The following is a 17,466-nucleotide window of genomic DNA, read 5'->3' on the forward strand; positions in this document are numbered from 1 at the left end:
TATTCTCCGTCCTGCGTTGCATTGTAACACAAGATTCAGTGGCACCGGGACGGGACGTGGAGGTGATCGGGGCAAGACCGCATTTGTCTGTGTGCCATTGTTGTACGTCCATGCAGAGCTCGCAGAATTCCCAGAGCCATGGCTCCTCTTCGACCATCGTCCGAGTCGCTTCCAGTTGACTAACATGCCATGTCAACGGTACTTGGAGTCCTCCACCAGATTATGCAGCGATAACAGCGTGGTGTACATCCCATATTACACGACCAATAGCGGAGAGTAATTCTACCAGCCAAGCCCGGATCATCCAAAGCAAAAGACTTCGAGACTCCAACATTCAATCCTCGGCCAGCAGGGCGGGGTTCGCAGGTTGGTGCATGTACACCGTAAGTCTTCGTCTCGTCCCTCTTCCGCTCTATATTATGTGCGTTAGCTTTTGACGCAACAACGGAGCAATTGCTACTTGCACGGCCGGGCCCTTATCGCCGGGTCTTGTGGCCCACGGATTTGTCGGGAAATGCCTCGTAACATGATACGATGCGGCTACGGCGGGTGGCGCTCTGGAATGATGTCGCAAAAGCTTCAATTGTTGCTGGCGCCAGTTGGCCAACACCATGCAATAATATAATGAAGGAATAAGTCTCGAGTGGACGTCGAGTTGATGTCTCGGAGATGAAGGAAATTTATCAGACGAGAAATCGTTCTAGAAAAAGGGGTGAGCGTCCCGGCAATGCGGTAGTGGTCTGGCGGGCCCTGTTTCACTTCGCTTAGACCTCCTGTTGCTCCTCGGGTAAATGTTTACAGCTTCAGTCGAAGGATGACCCTGGAGAAGAGACTTTTTAGCGTTCCAACACTCCATTTGCCTTTCTTCCACCGCGAGTCGAGTTCCCCCCGAGTCCCCATTGCTCATTAGTTTCCTGTTCGCAGATGCAGCCAAAACCCACCCAACAGCGACTAACTGTCGTTCCCCCAATCACCACAAAGATCCTGCCAAGCGGCTTCACGCCAAATGCAGCAGGTGTGTCTACTAGCTTTACCAGCTGCTGATAAGTGGTCCATATGCACCACGGGGATAGGCTAGAGCAAACTCTGGTCAAGGCCGAGATCTGGATTTCGGGACAACGAACATATCCAAGAGATGATAAAGCAATAACTACCAGTGGGGCGGGACGGGTGCTGTCATGTCGAGTGTCAGTCGACTCGACCGCGAGGGCGTTCCTGGAGCTCTTAATTAAGCCTTATTTCCCTTCGGCCACATCGAAGCCAGTCAAGCCAATGTCTCCTAGCTGCATTTTGACAGCACGAGAGGCTTTGTGGACGATGAACTACTGATCCCTCTACCGGTACCTGCTTCTTTTATTGCTTTTCCCAACGTCTCTTGCCGCCAAAAGATCTGTGATGCTATTCGACGGCCTCTGAGCTTGACAATTCAGAGCCAATGTGCCAAGTCAGCTCGGTCAGGCCATAAAGCAGTTCTCATTCATTGGGGGGTCGTTGTCCAGAGTCATTGAGAAGCTGAGTCAATTAATTCACAGCCTATGTGCTCAGTCAATTCAGTCAGGCCATATATCAGCTTTGATTCCTCCGCGGCTCGTTGTCTGGAGTCATTGAGAAGCAGCTAGCACTATAAAGTCTGGCTCAGAGCTTTTGGGTCTTTCCTCCATGCCACCACAGCGAGCGCTTCCCGATAATCAAGATGGATTCAGACGTCCAGCCAAATGTCCTCTATGACATCCTCAGACGGATCTCAATCAAGTCGATACTCAAGCTAGCTTCTGGGCTTCGACCTCAGGCCTTGTACAAGATCTTGCATGACTTCCTCCTCCATGTCTCATTTCGACCTCTGGCAAGAGCAAAGCCAAAGAATCTCTTTCAACTACTTCAAAAAGCTGCTGCAGGCACAGCAGGAAACGGGATCTCGATATACTCTCCGGGTGGAATCGCTCAAGTTGGTCTGAGACTCTCCTATGTCGACTTGCTCACTTCATCGAGCCTCAAGGCTGGGCTTCTAAGCCAGATCGATGGCATCAAAGACGACTCAGTTGTCCTCCTGCACTTCGACAACCACCGAGATGGTATTGAATGGTTCTGGGCTGTTAGTATCGCTGGTTACATCCCTGCCATCTCGACTCCTTTCACGCACGACGTCGAAGCTCGCAAGAAACATCTCATTCATCTCCAGACCGTCTTGAAGAATCCGATCATCCTCACATCGGAGCATCTAGTGCCTGAATTTCTCGACCTAGAGTGTCTCAGTATACGTACCATTGAAAGCATACAGGCTGGCAAAAACGAAGGAATTGTCCCAATTCTCAACCGCGGGCTGTTGAAAAAGGGGGATGATATTGCGGCTCTTATGCTCACATCCGGCAGTACTGGCCACGCGAAGGCGGTTACACTGCGACACAATCAGATGCTCACATCGGTTTCTGGAAAATCGATTCATCATAGCACGACTCCTAAGGACAAGTTCTTGAATTGGATTGGTCTCGATCACGTGGCTAACCTAACGGAAACCCATCTTCATTCCATGAATCTTGCGGCTGAGCAAGTCCATGTTCAAGCTTCAGATCTACTCGTTGATCCATTAAGATTCCTAATTTTCATTGCTCGTCATCGAATCACGCATACTTTTGCTCCAAACTTCTTTTTAGCAAGTCTGAGAACTGCTTTGGAAAAACCTGAGCCATTTGCTGGTGATATCCTAGATCTGTCTTGTTTACGAGTATTGATCTCTGGAGGCGAACAATGCGTAGTTGAGACTTGTCAAGCACTGACTTCGCTACTGCACAAGTATGGAGTTCATGGTGAAGTCATTAGGCCTGGGTTTGGAATGACAGAAACTTGTGCTGGGTCTATTTACAATAGGAACTGTCCATCCTACGATATCTCGAATCAAAGCGAATTTGCCTCGCTTGGATCTTGCGTGCCAGGCATCAGCATGCGGGTCACAAGTGACTCGGGAGAAGTCGTGGCGAAGAATGAGATTGGCAATCTTGAGGTATCTGGGCCAATTGTGTTCGAGGAGTACTTCAACAATTCAAAAGCAACTGCTGAATCGTTTACACAAGACGGGTGGTTCGTAACAGGAGATCGAGCACTGATTGATGCAACTGGTAGACTTCAAATGACTGGAAGAGCAAAGGAGAATATCATCATCAACGGAGTGAAGTACTTCCCCCATGAAGTTGAGACTGCTCTCGAGGAAGCACGAATCGATGGTGTCACACCATCATACACGGCCGTCTTTCCTCATAGACCTAAGAGTTCTCAAACTGAAGTCCTCTGCGTCGTCTACCTACCAAGCTATGATGCGGATGATGTTCTTGCTCGAGTCAAGGCAACTGATGCCATCTCAACCATTTGCACAATGCAATGTGGTGTTCGACCGTACGACATTATTCCTTTGACGGCTGTCCACTTACCTAAATCGTCTCTTGGCAAGCTCTCTCGAGCCAAGATAAGGACTGCATTCGAGACTGGCGTCTTTGCTGAATTCAAAACCAACAACGATACCCTGCTACAAGAATATCGAGCATCCCAACGTCAAGCTCCAACCAACGGCACCGAAGCGAGCATCTTGAAAGTCTTTTCCGAGACCTTCGACATCCCAGAAGAGGATATCGGGATCAACACTTCTCTTTTTGAAATGGGTGTCAGTAGCATCGAGATCATCCGTCTCAAAACTCGCATCGAGTCCGAACTCTCCCTTCCAAACGAAATACCCATCATAACAATAATGACCAACCCCACGATCTCAGCTCTCTCACTCGCTCTCCTCGAACTCTCCAACCCAAAAGAATACAACCCCATCGTGACCCTCCAATCCGGAGGATCCAAAACACCTCTTTTCCTCGTCCACCCTGGTGTGGGAGAAGTGCTCGTTTTCCTCAACCTCGCAAAATACATCGTTGACCGACCCATATATGCTCTTCGAGCTCGAGGCTTCGACGCTGACGAGAAGCCATTCACCTCCATCCCCGAAATCGTTAGCACGTATCACACCGCAATCAAAAGGGTACAACCTACCGGTCCGTACGCTATTGCCGGCTACTCATACGGCTCCATGCTAGCTGTCGAAATCGCCAAAGTCCTCGAATCCGACAACGAGGAAGTAAAGTTCGTCGGCGTCTTCAACTTACCACCACACATCAAATTCCGCATGCGCCAACTCGACCGGATCTCCGTCCTTCTACACCTAGCCTACTTCCTCGACCTCATGACCGAAGAACACGCTCACGCCATCTCACCCGCTATGCACTTGCTTTCCCCCGACGAAGTCTTATCCCACGTCCTAGAACAATCACCACAAGCCCGCTTGAGCGAAATGGCTTTGGACACCGACAAGCTCCGCAAATGGACAGACATCTCCCATGGCCTACACGTGATAGCGCATGACTACGACCCATCAAGCAGTGTGTCCAAAATGGACGTCTTCTACGCGATTCCCCTCGCGGCAGTAGCTAAAGACAAGCAAGACTGGATGGAAAACCATCTGTCGAAATGGGACGGGTTTGTGAACGAAGAAGTCAAGTTCCATGAAGTCGACGGGGCTCATTACACAATGCTGGGTCCAGACAATGTTCTGAGCTTCCAGAAGAAGTTGAGGGCCGTTTTGAGGGAGCGCGGCATCTGAAGCAGGACGAGACCTCACTTAAAATCTCCGTTTGCAGCCACACCCCCTCTATCTTCATATTCCGGAGTTTATGTTGGATATCCTTTTTCGTCGTTGTTCTGGGGTCGGCGACTTACCGTCCCGTCGGTATTTCACTTTTCAATAGCGTGTATATGTGTGAGTCCCTATGAGCGAGCAAGCAAGCGAGAGGGAGGCACGGCAAGATGGATGAATTAGACGACGATATGACTGCATACCCCACCATTTTCTTTTCTTTTTTTTGCTTATTGCTCGCGACATCTCATTATTCTTATTTTTATTCACGGCAGGCAGGCAGGAAGGAAGGCAGGTATAGATTAGACAGAAGATGAAATAAAATAGATTCTGCATAATCCGTGCATATGCAGCCAGCCATGGTGAACGCTGAGTGGTGCGTCCATACGGTGCGGATGTCGCCTTCCGCTCTTTTGCGGCCGCGGAAAAACCGCAGCAGTTACGGAGGTACATTTACTTGTATTTAGTCATCACTAACAGGCGAGCAAGTCTGTTTGGGGGCTAGCTAGCTAGCTGGCTTCAAAGGATTGAATGATTTCCCTTTTATTTTATTTTTTTGGCAGTTTCGTAGGAAGCCAGCAGCCAGCAAGCAGGCAGGACAGGACAGGACAGGACAGGACAGGGCAGGCTCGTAAGTGCTTTGCCGCAGGAACGTTCCTGCGGCGCAATTAGTCACATACAGCAGCTTAGCTTAGCTTACCGCAAGCATGAGCCTATTTTGGAGCTCACCGAGCTTGCTTGCTTGATTGCTGATCTCGAAGGAGGAGGGAGCTGGAGCTGGAGCTGGAGCTTGTTTTTAGGTGCAAGCAAGCTAATGGCGGGGTACCGAGGAAGGAAGGAAGCTTGAGTCGTTGGTTATGGTTAGTTTGGTGATATGTATGTATGTGATCTGACAGAGGTTGGGGATTGACAGCGAGAGGAGGGATGGATGGGATGGGATGGGATGGGATGGGATGGAGGGGCCATAGAAAGTCACCGAATTTTTTCTTGGCTCGGTAGGTAGGTGGGAGAGGGATGGAAAGGGAGGATGGGGATGCGGTTGCGGTTGCGGTTGCGATTGGATGGGAATGCGATTTTTTGGTTTGGGGTGGTTATTGATGTGCAGATTGAAGGGTATGAGAGAGCAAAGTGGACGGATGGATAGATAGATGCAAAGTTAATTGTAGGTATGTAAGTCATCTTTTAAGCGTTGTTGAGGATATATTGCTGCTGCAAGGCGGTGGTGTAAACACTTTTTTTTTTTACTTTGTAAAAATATAATCGGACATATCGCTCTTCGGCCTAAGGATACTTCCGAGCTCTGCTTTCATAAATAAATATGCCAAAGTGCGTGCAAGTGCCACCCTGCAGAGACAGCCACCGTTCCTCTTGGCAATGTGACATAATCTTAGCTCGCTCACTTAGGGCTGAGTGCTTCCGTAATCCGGGTGCCGCGTACTGTAGATCCACGGCTGCATCTTGGCAGATTCTTACTTTTCTTGAGTCTTATTTTCTTCCTAGTGTTGCCGTCCGTGTCTTCGCCCCCAACGTACATGTACATGTTGCTGTTGTTGGTTTGGTGTGACTTTTTTCTCCTCAATCTCACCAAGGGATAATGACTTCTTTCCTAACCTCCTCTCCAATAAGCGAGCCCCTAACCGGCTGCAGGCACGATACGCTCGCCTCACGCCTTACCGTGTCAAAGGACATCTTGATGCACCGCGCCGCCGCCCACTCAGGAATATAGTCTTGATCTTCGTCTCCTGGTCTGAGTCCCTCCTCCTCAATGCCCGCTAGCCACGCCATGATCTTACCCACCACGATTCCGTCCCAGACGCCCTCTTTCCTGGGGCTCCGGAGCAGCAATTCAATCGCCTCCCTCCTTAGGGCGCGGTGCCGGTATATCCACCCGACCGTCATCAACGGGACGATGATTTGCATGTCGAACACGAAGCCCGTCCCACCTCCCTCGGCCCTAGGCGGCTGATCGAGCAGTATCCTCGCGATGTCGACCAGTTCCTCCAGTTCCGTAGTGAAGCGTCCGTCGTTGACCAGGCTCGAGTGACTGTTGTTAGACGCGATAGACATGTACCCCGCCAACCAATGAAGCCTCAACGTACTCGCCAATAAAAACTCCTCGTGCGGCGCATTCCTACTCCTCGAGTGATTGAGCAGGGGCCGGAATGCATCATCCCACCTCTCATACTCCTTCAAGGTCTCCAACCTCTCCTCAAACGTCGGATCCACATCAAAGAACAGCGAGCATGGTCCCGAATCCTCGCAATCACTCGTGGGACTCCCGCCGGGACTACTCGGCGTCGAGAAATTCTGTAAATGCATCGTAGACCGGAGCCAGTGCATGCTCCTCCTAATCACAATTTCTAGGAGATCCTTCGCTTCCTTCAGACTGGGGAAGATGGCCGGCATCTCGTCGATGGACGCTTGTCCACAATGGCGATAATGCTCGTGAGCTTCCCTCGTGCGGCCATCAGCGTAAGTCATGACTTGGATCTCGAGGCTGCCGAAGGCGCGCAGGATGTCGTCTTCCAGCACGTGAGGATCCTCGCTTCCGAGGCGGATGTTGAGACGGCCATTCTCGTCTGGTTTGTAGAACGAGGAGGCCCATTCTCGGATTAGTTTGAGGCCCGAGTAGACTTGGTTGATGGCCAGCTCGTGGTAGCCATGGTAGGATTCGAAGCAGTAGAATAGGAGACAGGCGATGAGGGTTGTTCTTAAGTCACAGAAGCCGCCGGCTACGTCTCGACGGAGGAGACAGAGGGCTTTGCTGTATTGTCGGAAGGCGAATTGATGCCGTAGAGTTCCGACGGAGTTCTCTGGCCGAGGTGAAGGGTGAGAGAGGTTTAATGCCCCGATGGCGATGACAGCGTGACGAATCGATGGAGAGGTCTCACATGCTTGGAGCATGAGACGGGTCCATAGATCCGAAGAAAAGGATGAAGATAATTGGTGAGAAGTGCGATCACAGAAAGTCTGAAAAGCTTGATACTCGTGAGGATTCTGAAATAATAATCGAGTTGGTGATGGATAGAGTTTTGTTGCTTGAGTAGTAGGAGGTCGGAAGTCTGACGAGCCTTTGGTGGTGGGATTTGGTGATGCGGGACTGCCAGGTGACTTGGGAACCAGCACCCGTGAACTCTTAGACGAAGCCGGCTTCGATGGAGATTTATTTGAATAGCCGTCGCACTGGTGACCAAATCTCACACAGCGCAAGCAGCTGGGTTTAGTCTCATCGCACTTCACGCGACGAATCCTGGAGTTGAGTTTAGCTGGGCTCGTATAGAAATATAAAAAACTGTACAAAGTACTTGTGGCTGGAGTTGAGGTGAAGTGAAGACTCGGTAAGGCTGAGCCTCTCGCATGAGTGAGATGCCACACACATGAAAAAAGTCCACCAACCATAAAGCAAGCAACACAATAAGTTACAACGCAACAGTACTCTCAAATGTCAAAGGAAAAATGCATTTACGAACTTGCAAGTCTGGCATCCCGTCTTCACCTTGGGTCTGCTCGCCCTCGTCTTCTTGACCTTCACTTCGGCTTCCGTTTTGGCAGAGTAATCGACTTCCTTCTCTGCCATCTGGTCGAGGTGATCCCGTCGTGTTACTGTAGCTCGACCTTTCCTTCACACGTTTCTCCCTCACTCGAACCTTGGACCGTGGACCCTGGTACGTATATCCGGATCTTGGACACGCTGGACGTTCACAATGGTATTCGAAGCCCAAGACCACATACCAAGGGTAGCGAGCGGGAGAGCCCCAGCCTTATAAAGTTGTCGCAGACTTGCAGGCCGGCACGAATCTCACTCTTCGGTACTCACACTTGAGTCGGACGCAGGTAATAGACTGACTGGGTATAATGCATTTGACTTCGGAATTGACTGGGCGGGCCTGATCGTTGCGTGGGAGTGCGGGTGTGCGTGCGTGCGTGCGTGCGTGCATACGTGAGAGGGCGTGGGAGTAGAAAGGAGGATAGAGACAGAGCAGAGCAGAGCAGAGCAGAGCAGGGAGGGACAGTAGGTAGATGAGAGCAGCAGACTAGAGTGTACGAGTAGTGTACGAGTAGTGTACGAGTAAGAAACAAGGACGGTAGTAAAAGAAAGGTAAATATGGTACAGTAATAGAATAAACGAGACCCATAAATATCACCTTGCTTGCTCCCTCCCCTGCGGATGATGGCCTTCCCTTCCCTTGCGTTGCCTTCCCTTCTCCTCGCCTTTCTGCCCGCCGCAAGCCAAAGTGCAAGCCCAGTCAGTATACAAACTCCAACCAACCCTAGCAGCTCGCCATGATCACGAATCAGCAGTGCGGTATCGCGACGGCTTGACGGCGCTTTCGGGGGGATCAGATGGGGTGCTGGTGGATGATGGGCCCAAGGACAAGGTCCCTAATGTGCGTTTGCGTTCAAGCTTCCCTTCCATGAGGTCCAGGGTGCAAGTAGGTGCAAGTAGGTGCAAGTAGGTGCAACAGTAATATGGCCGGTCTTGTCCTAGGATGGATGAGATGCGATGCGATGCGCCGTGTCGGTCGGCTGCTGGGTTGGTGCTGGGGCTGGTGGTGTAGGCTGGTGATGTCGGCTGGTGGTGTAGTGCTGGCTGGGCTGGACATGATAGAGTCAGACTGCACATTTCACTTACCCGACGGCCACCTTGCCTGTTTCACCCACACAGACGGATTACCACACTACTCCCACACCATCACCCCCACTACACGTCGGCATCCCATCCCTCACTCGACCTTCCTTCCCGCCTTTCCTTGTCTACCTATGGCAATGGACTACTACTCACTCACTCACTCACTCACTTACGCATATCACACTTCCGCATACGCACACGCATACCTGAGTAATACCACATACCGCACGCAACTCCTCCTCCCTTAGCTCTACTCGCTCGCCTCGTCGCACAATGTTCCCCAACATATACTCCGACCATACTCCCAGATTCCTCTTTTGCCCTTTCAAAATTGGCTTAATTACCTTTTCTTTATCCTCACCCTGGCTGTTCCAAATGCGTCGATCCCCGGATCAGCGTAAGCGCTTACAATACAGGGTCTCGGTCCCATGCCCAATCATCCACAACTTCTCGTATACAGAAGCATCGTGCACGCCAATTGTTCGTCAGGCACCTCGCCGAACACCTCGCACTCCTCATCCCTGATGGCAGCCGTGGTTGATGGTGGTGGTGGATCTCCCTCCTCCACGCTTGGATCAACTGTTGGCTGATGATACCCAAACCAGGTCCAGATCTGATTGGTAAAAGCGTATGCGATCTGATAGGTGAGATCGTATGTCAGCCGTCCGATGGCTTGCGTGAGGCTGATTCGATTCAAAGGCTCTGTGAGGTCTCGCATGGAATCCAAGATACGAGAAACGAGACGCCCAGACGGGTACTACCCGTCGTACTGTATGCACTTACTGTCGTACGTGACGCCCGCGAGACCGAGTAACCCATCCTCCACCCTAACGCAAGACGTATACCCGTATATATTAGCAATGTTGGAAAGTAGACAAAAAGAGGCGTCACGTGAAACATGTCAGCACGATAAGTTTCATCTTTTTTCTGACCCTGCCCTGCGCCGCATACCACCAATACGTAATCGGCCAACATGTCAGATCCCATCCGACAAAAGGCGGGCGCTAGAGCCCAAAAGGGGAAATTAAACGGTACGAGGAAAGAGATTCATAATTCAAGTGATTACTCGTTAAAGTTTACCCCTGAGTAAGAGGCGAAACCCCCCTTCCAACTTCTCAAACAAAACCAAGATGAAAGAGATACGATGACCCCGCCAAACCTACCAACAATCCGTCCCCTCTCCTCTGACTCGTCAAGATACGACTGTCAAATCTCCCGGCTTTCGCCTTCGAGCCTCGCCTTCTTTCAACATGCCCAATCCGCCCCCGATCTCTCTTTCCTCCGTTCCCCACAATCAGAAGAGCCCTTTGTTTCCAACTTCCCGGATTTTTTTCTATAATCGGACCGAGCAGCCTGATTGATTGATTGATTCCAAGGAGACTTTGCTTTAAGTACCGAACACCACCTCCATGGGGAATACCCAAGTTCTCCATCCATCCATCTATCCATCCAACAAGGAACTTGACACTCGTAGCCTTGCTTGTCTTGCCCCCAAATCTCCGAGCGCCCTATCAAGAGCGGAGAACTTCCGCGTAACATGACAGACAACACGCATAGGTACATAACGTGGCAAAGACAGACCAAGACAAGGAAAAAAAAACCTCCGAACAATGCCACCCACGCGGTTTCGAAAAGTGGACTCGGAAGAAGCTCTTTCGAAGAAAAAAGTGGAAATGATAATTAATTCCAGAAGACACGCATAGCCGGAACGAGTAACACGAAAACTCTCGTACGCGGCAGCCAATGGTACATACTGCTGGCTTACCTCCCTGCTGGCTGTGGCTTATACCTGCATCCGAACACACAAATACATACATACACTCCCGTAACTGCTGCTGCTGCATATCTCGTTCTCCCACACCCACCCAGCCACCCATCCAAACATAGAGACGGACGGATATGTATGTACTGTTTGTGACTGTGCCTGCTGCACGAAGTGCCGTTGCCGTTGCCCACGTCGCACAACAAACGAAAGGGATCGGGAATCCGAATACGCGGAACCTCCCTCCCTCCCTCCCTCCCTCCCTCCATTCTTTCGCATCTTTCCCCCCCTTCCTCGTGACTCGCACAAGTAGGAATAGGATTCGAATATCTTCCGTTCCCGTCCCTGTTCCCGTCCTCTGAGCTGACAAACATGCCTAGCCCGGTCTCCTCGCCCCCAATCCCGACGATCTGTTCAGGTTGGGTTGCCGGTTACGGCAAATGCATGGGATGGGGCGTGAAAGAATCAATCAAGCCACCACCGCGATGGTGCGTTAGTCAGCCAACGAGCTATTTGCAGACAGACGGACGGGAGCGAGGAGAGACATGGCATGGCGGGGAGGGTTCTTGGAAGCGAATCAGTGGTGGCCGCTCGTAACAGGACGAAAAGCCATGGTTTTCTTGTGCGACGAGAGACGACGAGATGTATGCATGCATGTAATTATTTTAGCCTTCCACTTGAAGTGCCTGGATCGTCTATTTTAAGTTCGGGTTTTGAGGTTCGTCTGAAAGTTACTGCAAGAAGAGATAGAATGAGAGAAGATCGTTGGCAGGCTAGATATAAAGAAAGTGAAGACTATGTGAAGCTATGTTATCACTATTCGTGTTGGAATTTTCATGGGAGCTACCCAATCATAGATATAGACATTGATTCGTTTCAAACCGTAAGACTTAAACTCGTACGCCCTTCAAAATGTGGTCACACGGCATTATTGTATGTGAAGTGATGCATTTTCATCACGGATTCGAATGCGGTCTAGTGCGGCATCTATTTGCAGGTCATGCAAGTAAAATAGATTCCCTGCAGAACAAACCTTCGCCAAATGCATCATCATCCTTCATAATCATTGCTCGTCATCATAACCGCCAACTACGCGCTCAGATAGCGGTCCCATGCAGGTCGGTACCTTCCTCGCTACCAACATCGTCAGAGCGGCAATCGCAAGAGAAGTTCGCTCTAAACTCAGCTAGTGGCAAACCACTGAGAGCGTTCATAGCTTTCTTTGCAGCTGCAACCTTAGCATAACGGCTGCTCTCAGCTTGAGCATCGGCCACAACCTTGCCATGCACAATGACGACCGCAATAACAGTAGGTTTGCTTCCATCGATTGTTTTGACCTCCTTTGGGATGATTGTCCACTCCGTGCAGCCCATGTTGATTTGGAGGAACTTGGTAAGGAAAGTGGTTGGATGCTTGTTCGCGTAGCTGTCGTAAATAGACATGTCCTCAAAATACCATTGAATGTGTCTATCAAAGAACTTCTCAACTTCGGCATAGTCGTACTCCGAATCAACGAATATTGCCCCAATACAAGCTTCAACGATATCGGGAAGACACTTTGGTGGTTGGCGAACACTGATCCAATAATCTCGAGAGCACTCTTTGGCGAGTTTACCAGCACGAATTGCGTCCTTTTCGGCTTGCTCTCTGGCTTCGGTTATGTCTGTGACATAATCTGTGATCTGTTTTTGGAAACCGGCGTTGAACAACAACAGGTGAGTGTGGAATCCGAGAGATACGCAGAGTGCGCCAAGGAACTGATTGGATACCATGGCCATTTTGTGCTCCGTCAACCATTGCGGATCTTTATCTGGGAAACGGTGGAAGAGGAAGTTGACACAAGCCATGTCAAGGAGCGAGTCACCCAAGAATTCCAAGCGTTGGTAGCTAGGTACATGCTCATACGAGTAGGGGTATGAGGGATGAGTAAACGCCGAACGAGCCAAGCGAGGATACTTGAAATGGTACGGGTGCTCTCGCTCAAGCTGCAACGCTAGATTGCGTTGCATCTCAGTGGCGGCCGCTAATTGATACTTGGGCTTCTTGTAAAGCGTGTAGTATTCGGCGAAAGAGGTGACTCGATGGTTTTCGCTAGAAACCACCTCGGTAACTGCTCGAACCGCATTGTCCATACACTTCGTTTCGTGGCAGGTGAGGAGTGCGGCGCCTATCAAAGCCTCGCAAACATCTGCAATGCTCTTGTCACCAAGCTTATGTGTATTGGGCGCTGTTGCCGTCTTTCCCCTCGTGAGAACCAGACCCTCTGGGTACCATGCTCGTCGATTGAAACTCTCCGAGCGGATGTACTCGTAAAGTTTCAGCTTGATTGCATTGTTCTTGAGGTTCTTATTGCAAATCAACATCATGCGGTCAACATGGTAGCTATACTCGTCATTTTCTGGATGGATGCCGAATAAGGAGATTGAGGTGGCCATCTTGAGGAAACAATCTCCCAGGAATTCGAGACGCTCGTAATTGTTACCCATGCCTTTTTGAAAGTTGATCTGCTCATTACCATGTTCATCCGTGTTGTCTGAATCTTTCGTGACAGCTTCGAGTGCGAGATCTGGTCGGATATTAAGATGAAGGAGTTCACAAGCTTCCAAAGCAATGAGGTACGATTCGAGGCGATGAATTATAGCAGGGAAGATATAAGCCATCGCAACGACGGTGGTTGGTAGCTAGCACAGTTAGCAACATTATACAAGATTGGAACTTCAACTTACAGCAGAGATTTTCAAAGGTTCCAGGATGACGAAGCATTTCTTGGGGCTGTCGTCCTCAGCAGTAGCAAATTCATCAAGCAAATTTCGTCGTAGGGAAATGAATTCGGCCTCGACAACACGTTGGTTAGGATCAAAGGTTCTGCGAGCTCTAGCCTTGGCCCAGAGGGAGCAGCTATACTCCATGATGTTATCGTTGTTCTTTCGGGTACCCTTGCGCGGTGCAGAATTGGGCGGGACAGGATCCAAAGCTTTATGTCCATAGGCTACACCTTTACTCCACATCTTGCGAGAGCCGTCGTAAGGATCAACGATATACTTGTCTTTGAAGAATTCGTCGGGCTCAGTTTCCCATGATTTGTTATCCCATGGGTTTGCGGCCCACTTTACTTGATGCTCTTCAATAGCCTTCAAGATATCCCATGCAATCAAGCCAGATGGATCGCTACCAAGATCGACGGTAACTTGCTCGCTGATAGGAGCAAGGAAGTATGGCATCTTGGTTGGGTCCGACTCATACCCCTTACTGAAGACATCGTCGAAAATACAGAGAGTGAAAGAATTGATCTGCTCGACAATTGCCTCCGTGACCGTGATGGGTTCCGTGTAAGAGGAGCACTGCACAAGAGAATGACGGTCGTTCCCAAAGTGCAAGTAGAACGATGGCAGTTGGGGTAGGCAAGATCTGGTCAACAAAGCTATCGGTTGTGATGAACGGTCAAGAGCACTTGGATTCTCAAGACGTAAGACTGTCACGAACAAACGATCAGGAAAGCCAGTCGACGACCAAATCGTTGGCTTCGTCTTCATATCGTAAGCTTCTCGTTTCTTCGAGTCTACAGCGAGGAGTGCATTTCGCATGGCCGGCAGCTGTTTTGTGAATGTAGGGCATAGCCACTCGTCAAGGTATTTGCCCTTGATCAGCTCCAAACATGTCTCGAATGCTGCTGAGCATTTCGCAACTTGTTTTGTGGATGCTGGTCTTCCTATGGCTCCACGAATAGGAGACTCCTCTGGCAGAACTGTCTCGCAGATGAAATTCTTGTTTTGGATAGTCATGACATACTCTGGCTGAAGGTTGACATCCATACCATGAGGTAATGAGTCGACGAAGTTTGCCAGGACCATCAAGCTCATTTTGTAAGTAAGTTTAGCACCTTTCGATGTCTTGTAGACACGATGACTCTTTTCCTTTGCGAGGAAGTAGTCCATGTTGAAATTGTTGCCAGTGAGTTTGCGATTTTCTGGAAGAGCGCTGCAAAATCTCTTGAGAATATTTTCGTCTCGGCGGACTTTCAACATAGCGGTCTCATGCTCTCGATTGCCCGCTTCAAACATGTGTATGTATCTTGAGTTGGCATGGCGTGCACGACCTCTGGATTGAATGTACTGGATTAGTGTAGTGTACAGATCGAATCGAATGATAAGATTGCAGTCCGGAACATCCAATCCTTCTTCGGCAACGGAGGTAGCGAAGATGCAATTGATAATGCCTTTGCGAAAGTTCATCATTGTAATCACCTGGTCACGGAATGAGGTGTTGAGATCTCCTGCTTCACCAGTCCGAGTACCGATCTAGACAAGACATGTCAATAAAATACAAGAGATATGAATATGAGTACACTGACCAGAGTGCCTACGAACAAGTACGGCGTCCCAACATTTGGTTGAGTAAAGAGATTTGCCAGTAAACGAGCAGTGTATCTTTGATTGACAAACACAATGCATTTGTCATCAGTAGGTCTCTCAAATCGCTCCTTCAAGATCAATATCAAGTGCATAACCTTGGAAGAGATATTCGATGACGCTGCTCCATCCATCCGTAGTGTGCTCAAGTCTGGAGGGTTGAAAGTATGCATCTTCACAATTTCCTTGGCTTCGGCAATTTGCGCCTTGCGTTTCTCCAAGATCTCCAGAGGCTCTTGAATTTTCCTCGCATGATATCGACGTTCAGTCTTAGCTTGAAGCTTTTGAGACTCCTCTTCACCAAGACAGAAAGGCCAAACCTGGTCCGCACACCATGCGCCCAATTGTCGAGTTGCTTCATGAGCAAATAGGAGTGGTTTGGCGAGAATGGGATTTTTACTGAATCGCTCATACATCTGGTTGTACAGCGGTGTCTCAAAAGTCGGGCTGAGAGCCTGATACCGAACCAATTGCTCTTGCTTTTCATTAATACGATATTGCTTCAAAGTGGGATCATCCGTGGTGGCAATCTGTGAATGCAATATGGCTTCCAATTCAGCGGCAGCTTTACGAACATCCGTATTTGCATCGACTGGAGATGCTGTCATGCCGAATATCTTTGGTAGTACTGAGCCATTCTCGTTCTGGGCGTAGAAGTCCTTGATAATGCGAGCATAAGGATGATCCTTCTTTGCGTGGTGGGCTTCGTCGAAAATGAGGAGATTGATTCGGTCCATCGAGATGAAGGATCGATGGAGGCACTGTCGAAGAACTTCTGCCGTGCAAACAATGACCATGTTCTTGTTATAAATATCTTCCCAGTGTGACTGGCTCCACATATCACAACCCATCTCTCCGCAGAACATTGCCATTGGCTGATCGAGATTAGCTTTGAGGACAGCATGCTGCTGAAACACCAATTGCACAGAGTCCACCTGCTAGAGTTAGCTGACTCTTCGAATAGTCACACAAGTCTTACCAGAAAAAATGATATGCGTTTTGATTTGCCTATTGCTCTATCCTCCAGCTCTTGCGCGAAAATATGGCGGAGTAGGAGAACTGCAATCAAGGTTTTGCCAGTTCCTGGACTAGTTAGCAAGATCAAGGAGAGAACATTAGACTACCGACCAGTATCAAGAACAGCAATAACATTCTCCTCCTTGGCTCTCTCGAAAAGCTCGACCTGGTATTCCCGAGGAGTTGAGATGATCTGCCGATCCTCAGACTGGTTAACAAGCCATCTGGCAGATTGCTGTGCCTCGTCCTCAGGTCGAACCCTGTTGCCTTCCTTGAGCATTTTTTGATTTCGTTCCTGAATGAAGTTATCGGCAATGGCATTCAGTCGACGTTTCCGCTCTGTAACCTTTCGTGGTCTGGCCGTTGTTTGAATCTCATCATCACTGTCTTCGTACTCTGCCTCTCCATTCTCTTCTTCATACTCAAGAGCAAGCTTAACAGTCGGCTTCAATGTGAGTTCTATGAGCTCTGAGAAATCAGATTGTGAATCAGAATAAGAGTTAAGGCGTCGTTTGACGTCAACATTGGCTGCTTTGGGGGCGAGTCCTTTTAATTCTGCGATAACAACTTCTGTCGTGCGAGCTGCGAGTGCAGTCACCTGAGGCGAATCTAGCACCATGGGATCTCCTGGAGAAACCATCGTTGGCGTTTGTGGCGTTTGAGACTTAGGTGTATCGAAGACTAGTCCAGATAAATCAGAGGTGTTAACCCGAATGTCAGGTAATTGCGTGTTTGTGATATTGTTAAAGACAAAAACTTGTGTGGTATTAGGTTTCGAGGCTGTGGATGGAATGAAGTTGTCAAGAACGCTACTCTGTTTTCCTGATAGAGGTTGAACCTTAGCTTCAATTGACTTCGTAGATATGTTCTCCTTCTGGTTGTTGTGGGTTACTTTGCTGGTGAATGAGTTCCGAGAGTGCAGTTGAATTACAGCAGAAGAACGAACGAGTTGGGGGTCGGGAAGAGAGGGTGTAAGTAGAAG

At 49.4% G+C, this 17,466-nt stretch overlaps 4 protein-coding genes across 4 annotated transcripts; 1 reads left to right on the forward strand and 3 right to left on the reverse strand.

The window, feature by feature from the left end:
* The first annotated feature begins 1,511 nt into the window (after nucleotides 1-1,511).
* On the forward strand, nucleotides 1,512-4,702 carry LY89DRAFT_411685 (putative non-ribosomal peptide synthase-like protein). Its single transcript, XM_018207329.1, has one exon. It carries the CDS (start codon nucleotides 1,694-1,696, stop codon nucleotides 4,631-4,633), a length of 2,940 nt encoding a protein of 979 aa, XP_018060741.1. The 5' UTR covers nucleotides 1,512-1,693; the 3' UTR covers nucleotides 4,634-4,702.
* A 2,292-nt stretch (nucleotides 4,703-6,994) lies between these two features.
* LY89DRAFT_632985 (uncharacterized protein) lies at nucleotides 6,995-8,253 on the reverse strand (the record flags this gene model as incomplete). The annotated part of the gene is made up of 2 exons (XM_018211323.1): nucleotides 7,870-8,253; nucleotides 6,995-7,728 (listed from the first exon to the last, which is right to left on the reverse strand). Coding segments are annotated over exons 1-2 (930 nt in total), but the record flags the coding sequence as incomplete, so codon positions are not given.
* A 2,123-nt stretch (nucleotides 8,254-10,376) lies between these two features.
* On the reverse strand, nucleotides 10,377-10,958 carry LY89DRAFT_411848 (uncharacterized protein). Its single transcript, XM_018207330.1, has one exon. The coding sequence runs from the start codon at nucleotides 10,857-10,859 to the stop codon at nucleotides 10,542-10,544; it is 318 nt and encodes a 105-aa protein (XP_018060743.1). The 5' UTR covers nucleotides 10,860-10,958; the 3' UTR covers nucleotides 10,377-10,541.
* Nucleotides 10,959-12,155: 1,197 nt separating this feature from the next.
* On the reverse strand, nucleotides 12,156-17,103 carry LY89DRAFT_603411 (uncharacterized protein; the record flags this gene model as incomplete). Its single annotated transcript, XM_018210301.1, has 5 exons — nucleotides 12,156-13,739; nucleotides 13,785-15,356; nucleotides 15,404-16,402; nucleotides 16,447-16,550; nucleotides 16,596-17,103. 5 exons carry the CDS (start codon nucleotides 17,101-17,103, stop codon nucleotides 12,156-12,158), a joined length of 4,767 nt encoding a protein of 1,588 aa, XP_018060744.1.
* Between the last annotated feature and the right edge of the window lie 363 nt (nucleotides 17,104-17,466).

This window comes from Mollisia scopiformis, assembly GCF_001500285.1.
Source record: "Mollisia scopiformis unplaced genomic scaffold LY89scaffold_44, whole genome shotgun sequence".
NCBI lineage: Eukaryota > Fungi > Ascomycota > Leotiomycetes > Helotiales > Mollisiaceae > Mollisia > Mollisia scopiformis.

Excerpts from the sequence above, each read along its gene's own strand:
- LY89DRAFT_411848 (XM_018207330.1), bottom strand. The coding sequence starts at position 10,859 with ATGTACCTATGCGTGTTGTCTGTCATGTTACGCGGAAGTTCTCCGCTC.
- LY89DRAFT_411685 (XM_018207329.1), top strand. The coding sequence starts at position 1,694 with ATGGATTCAGACGTCCAGCCAAATGTCCTCTATGACATCCTCAGACGG.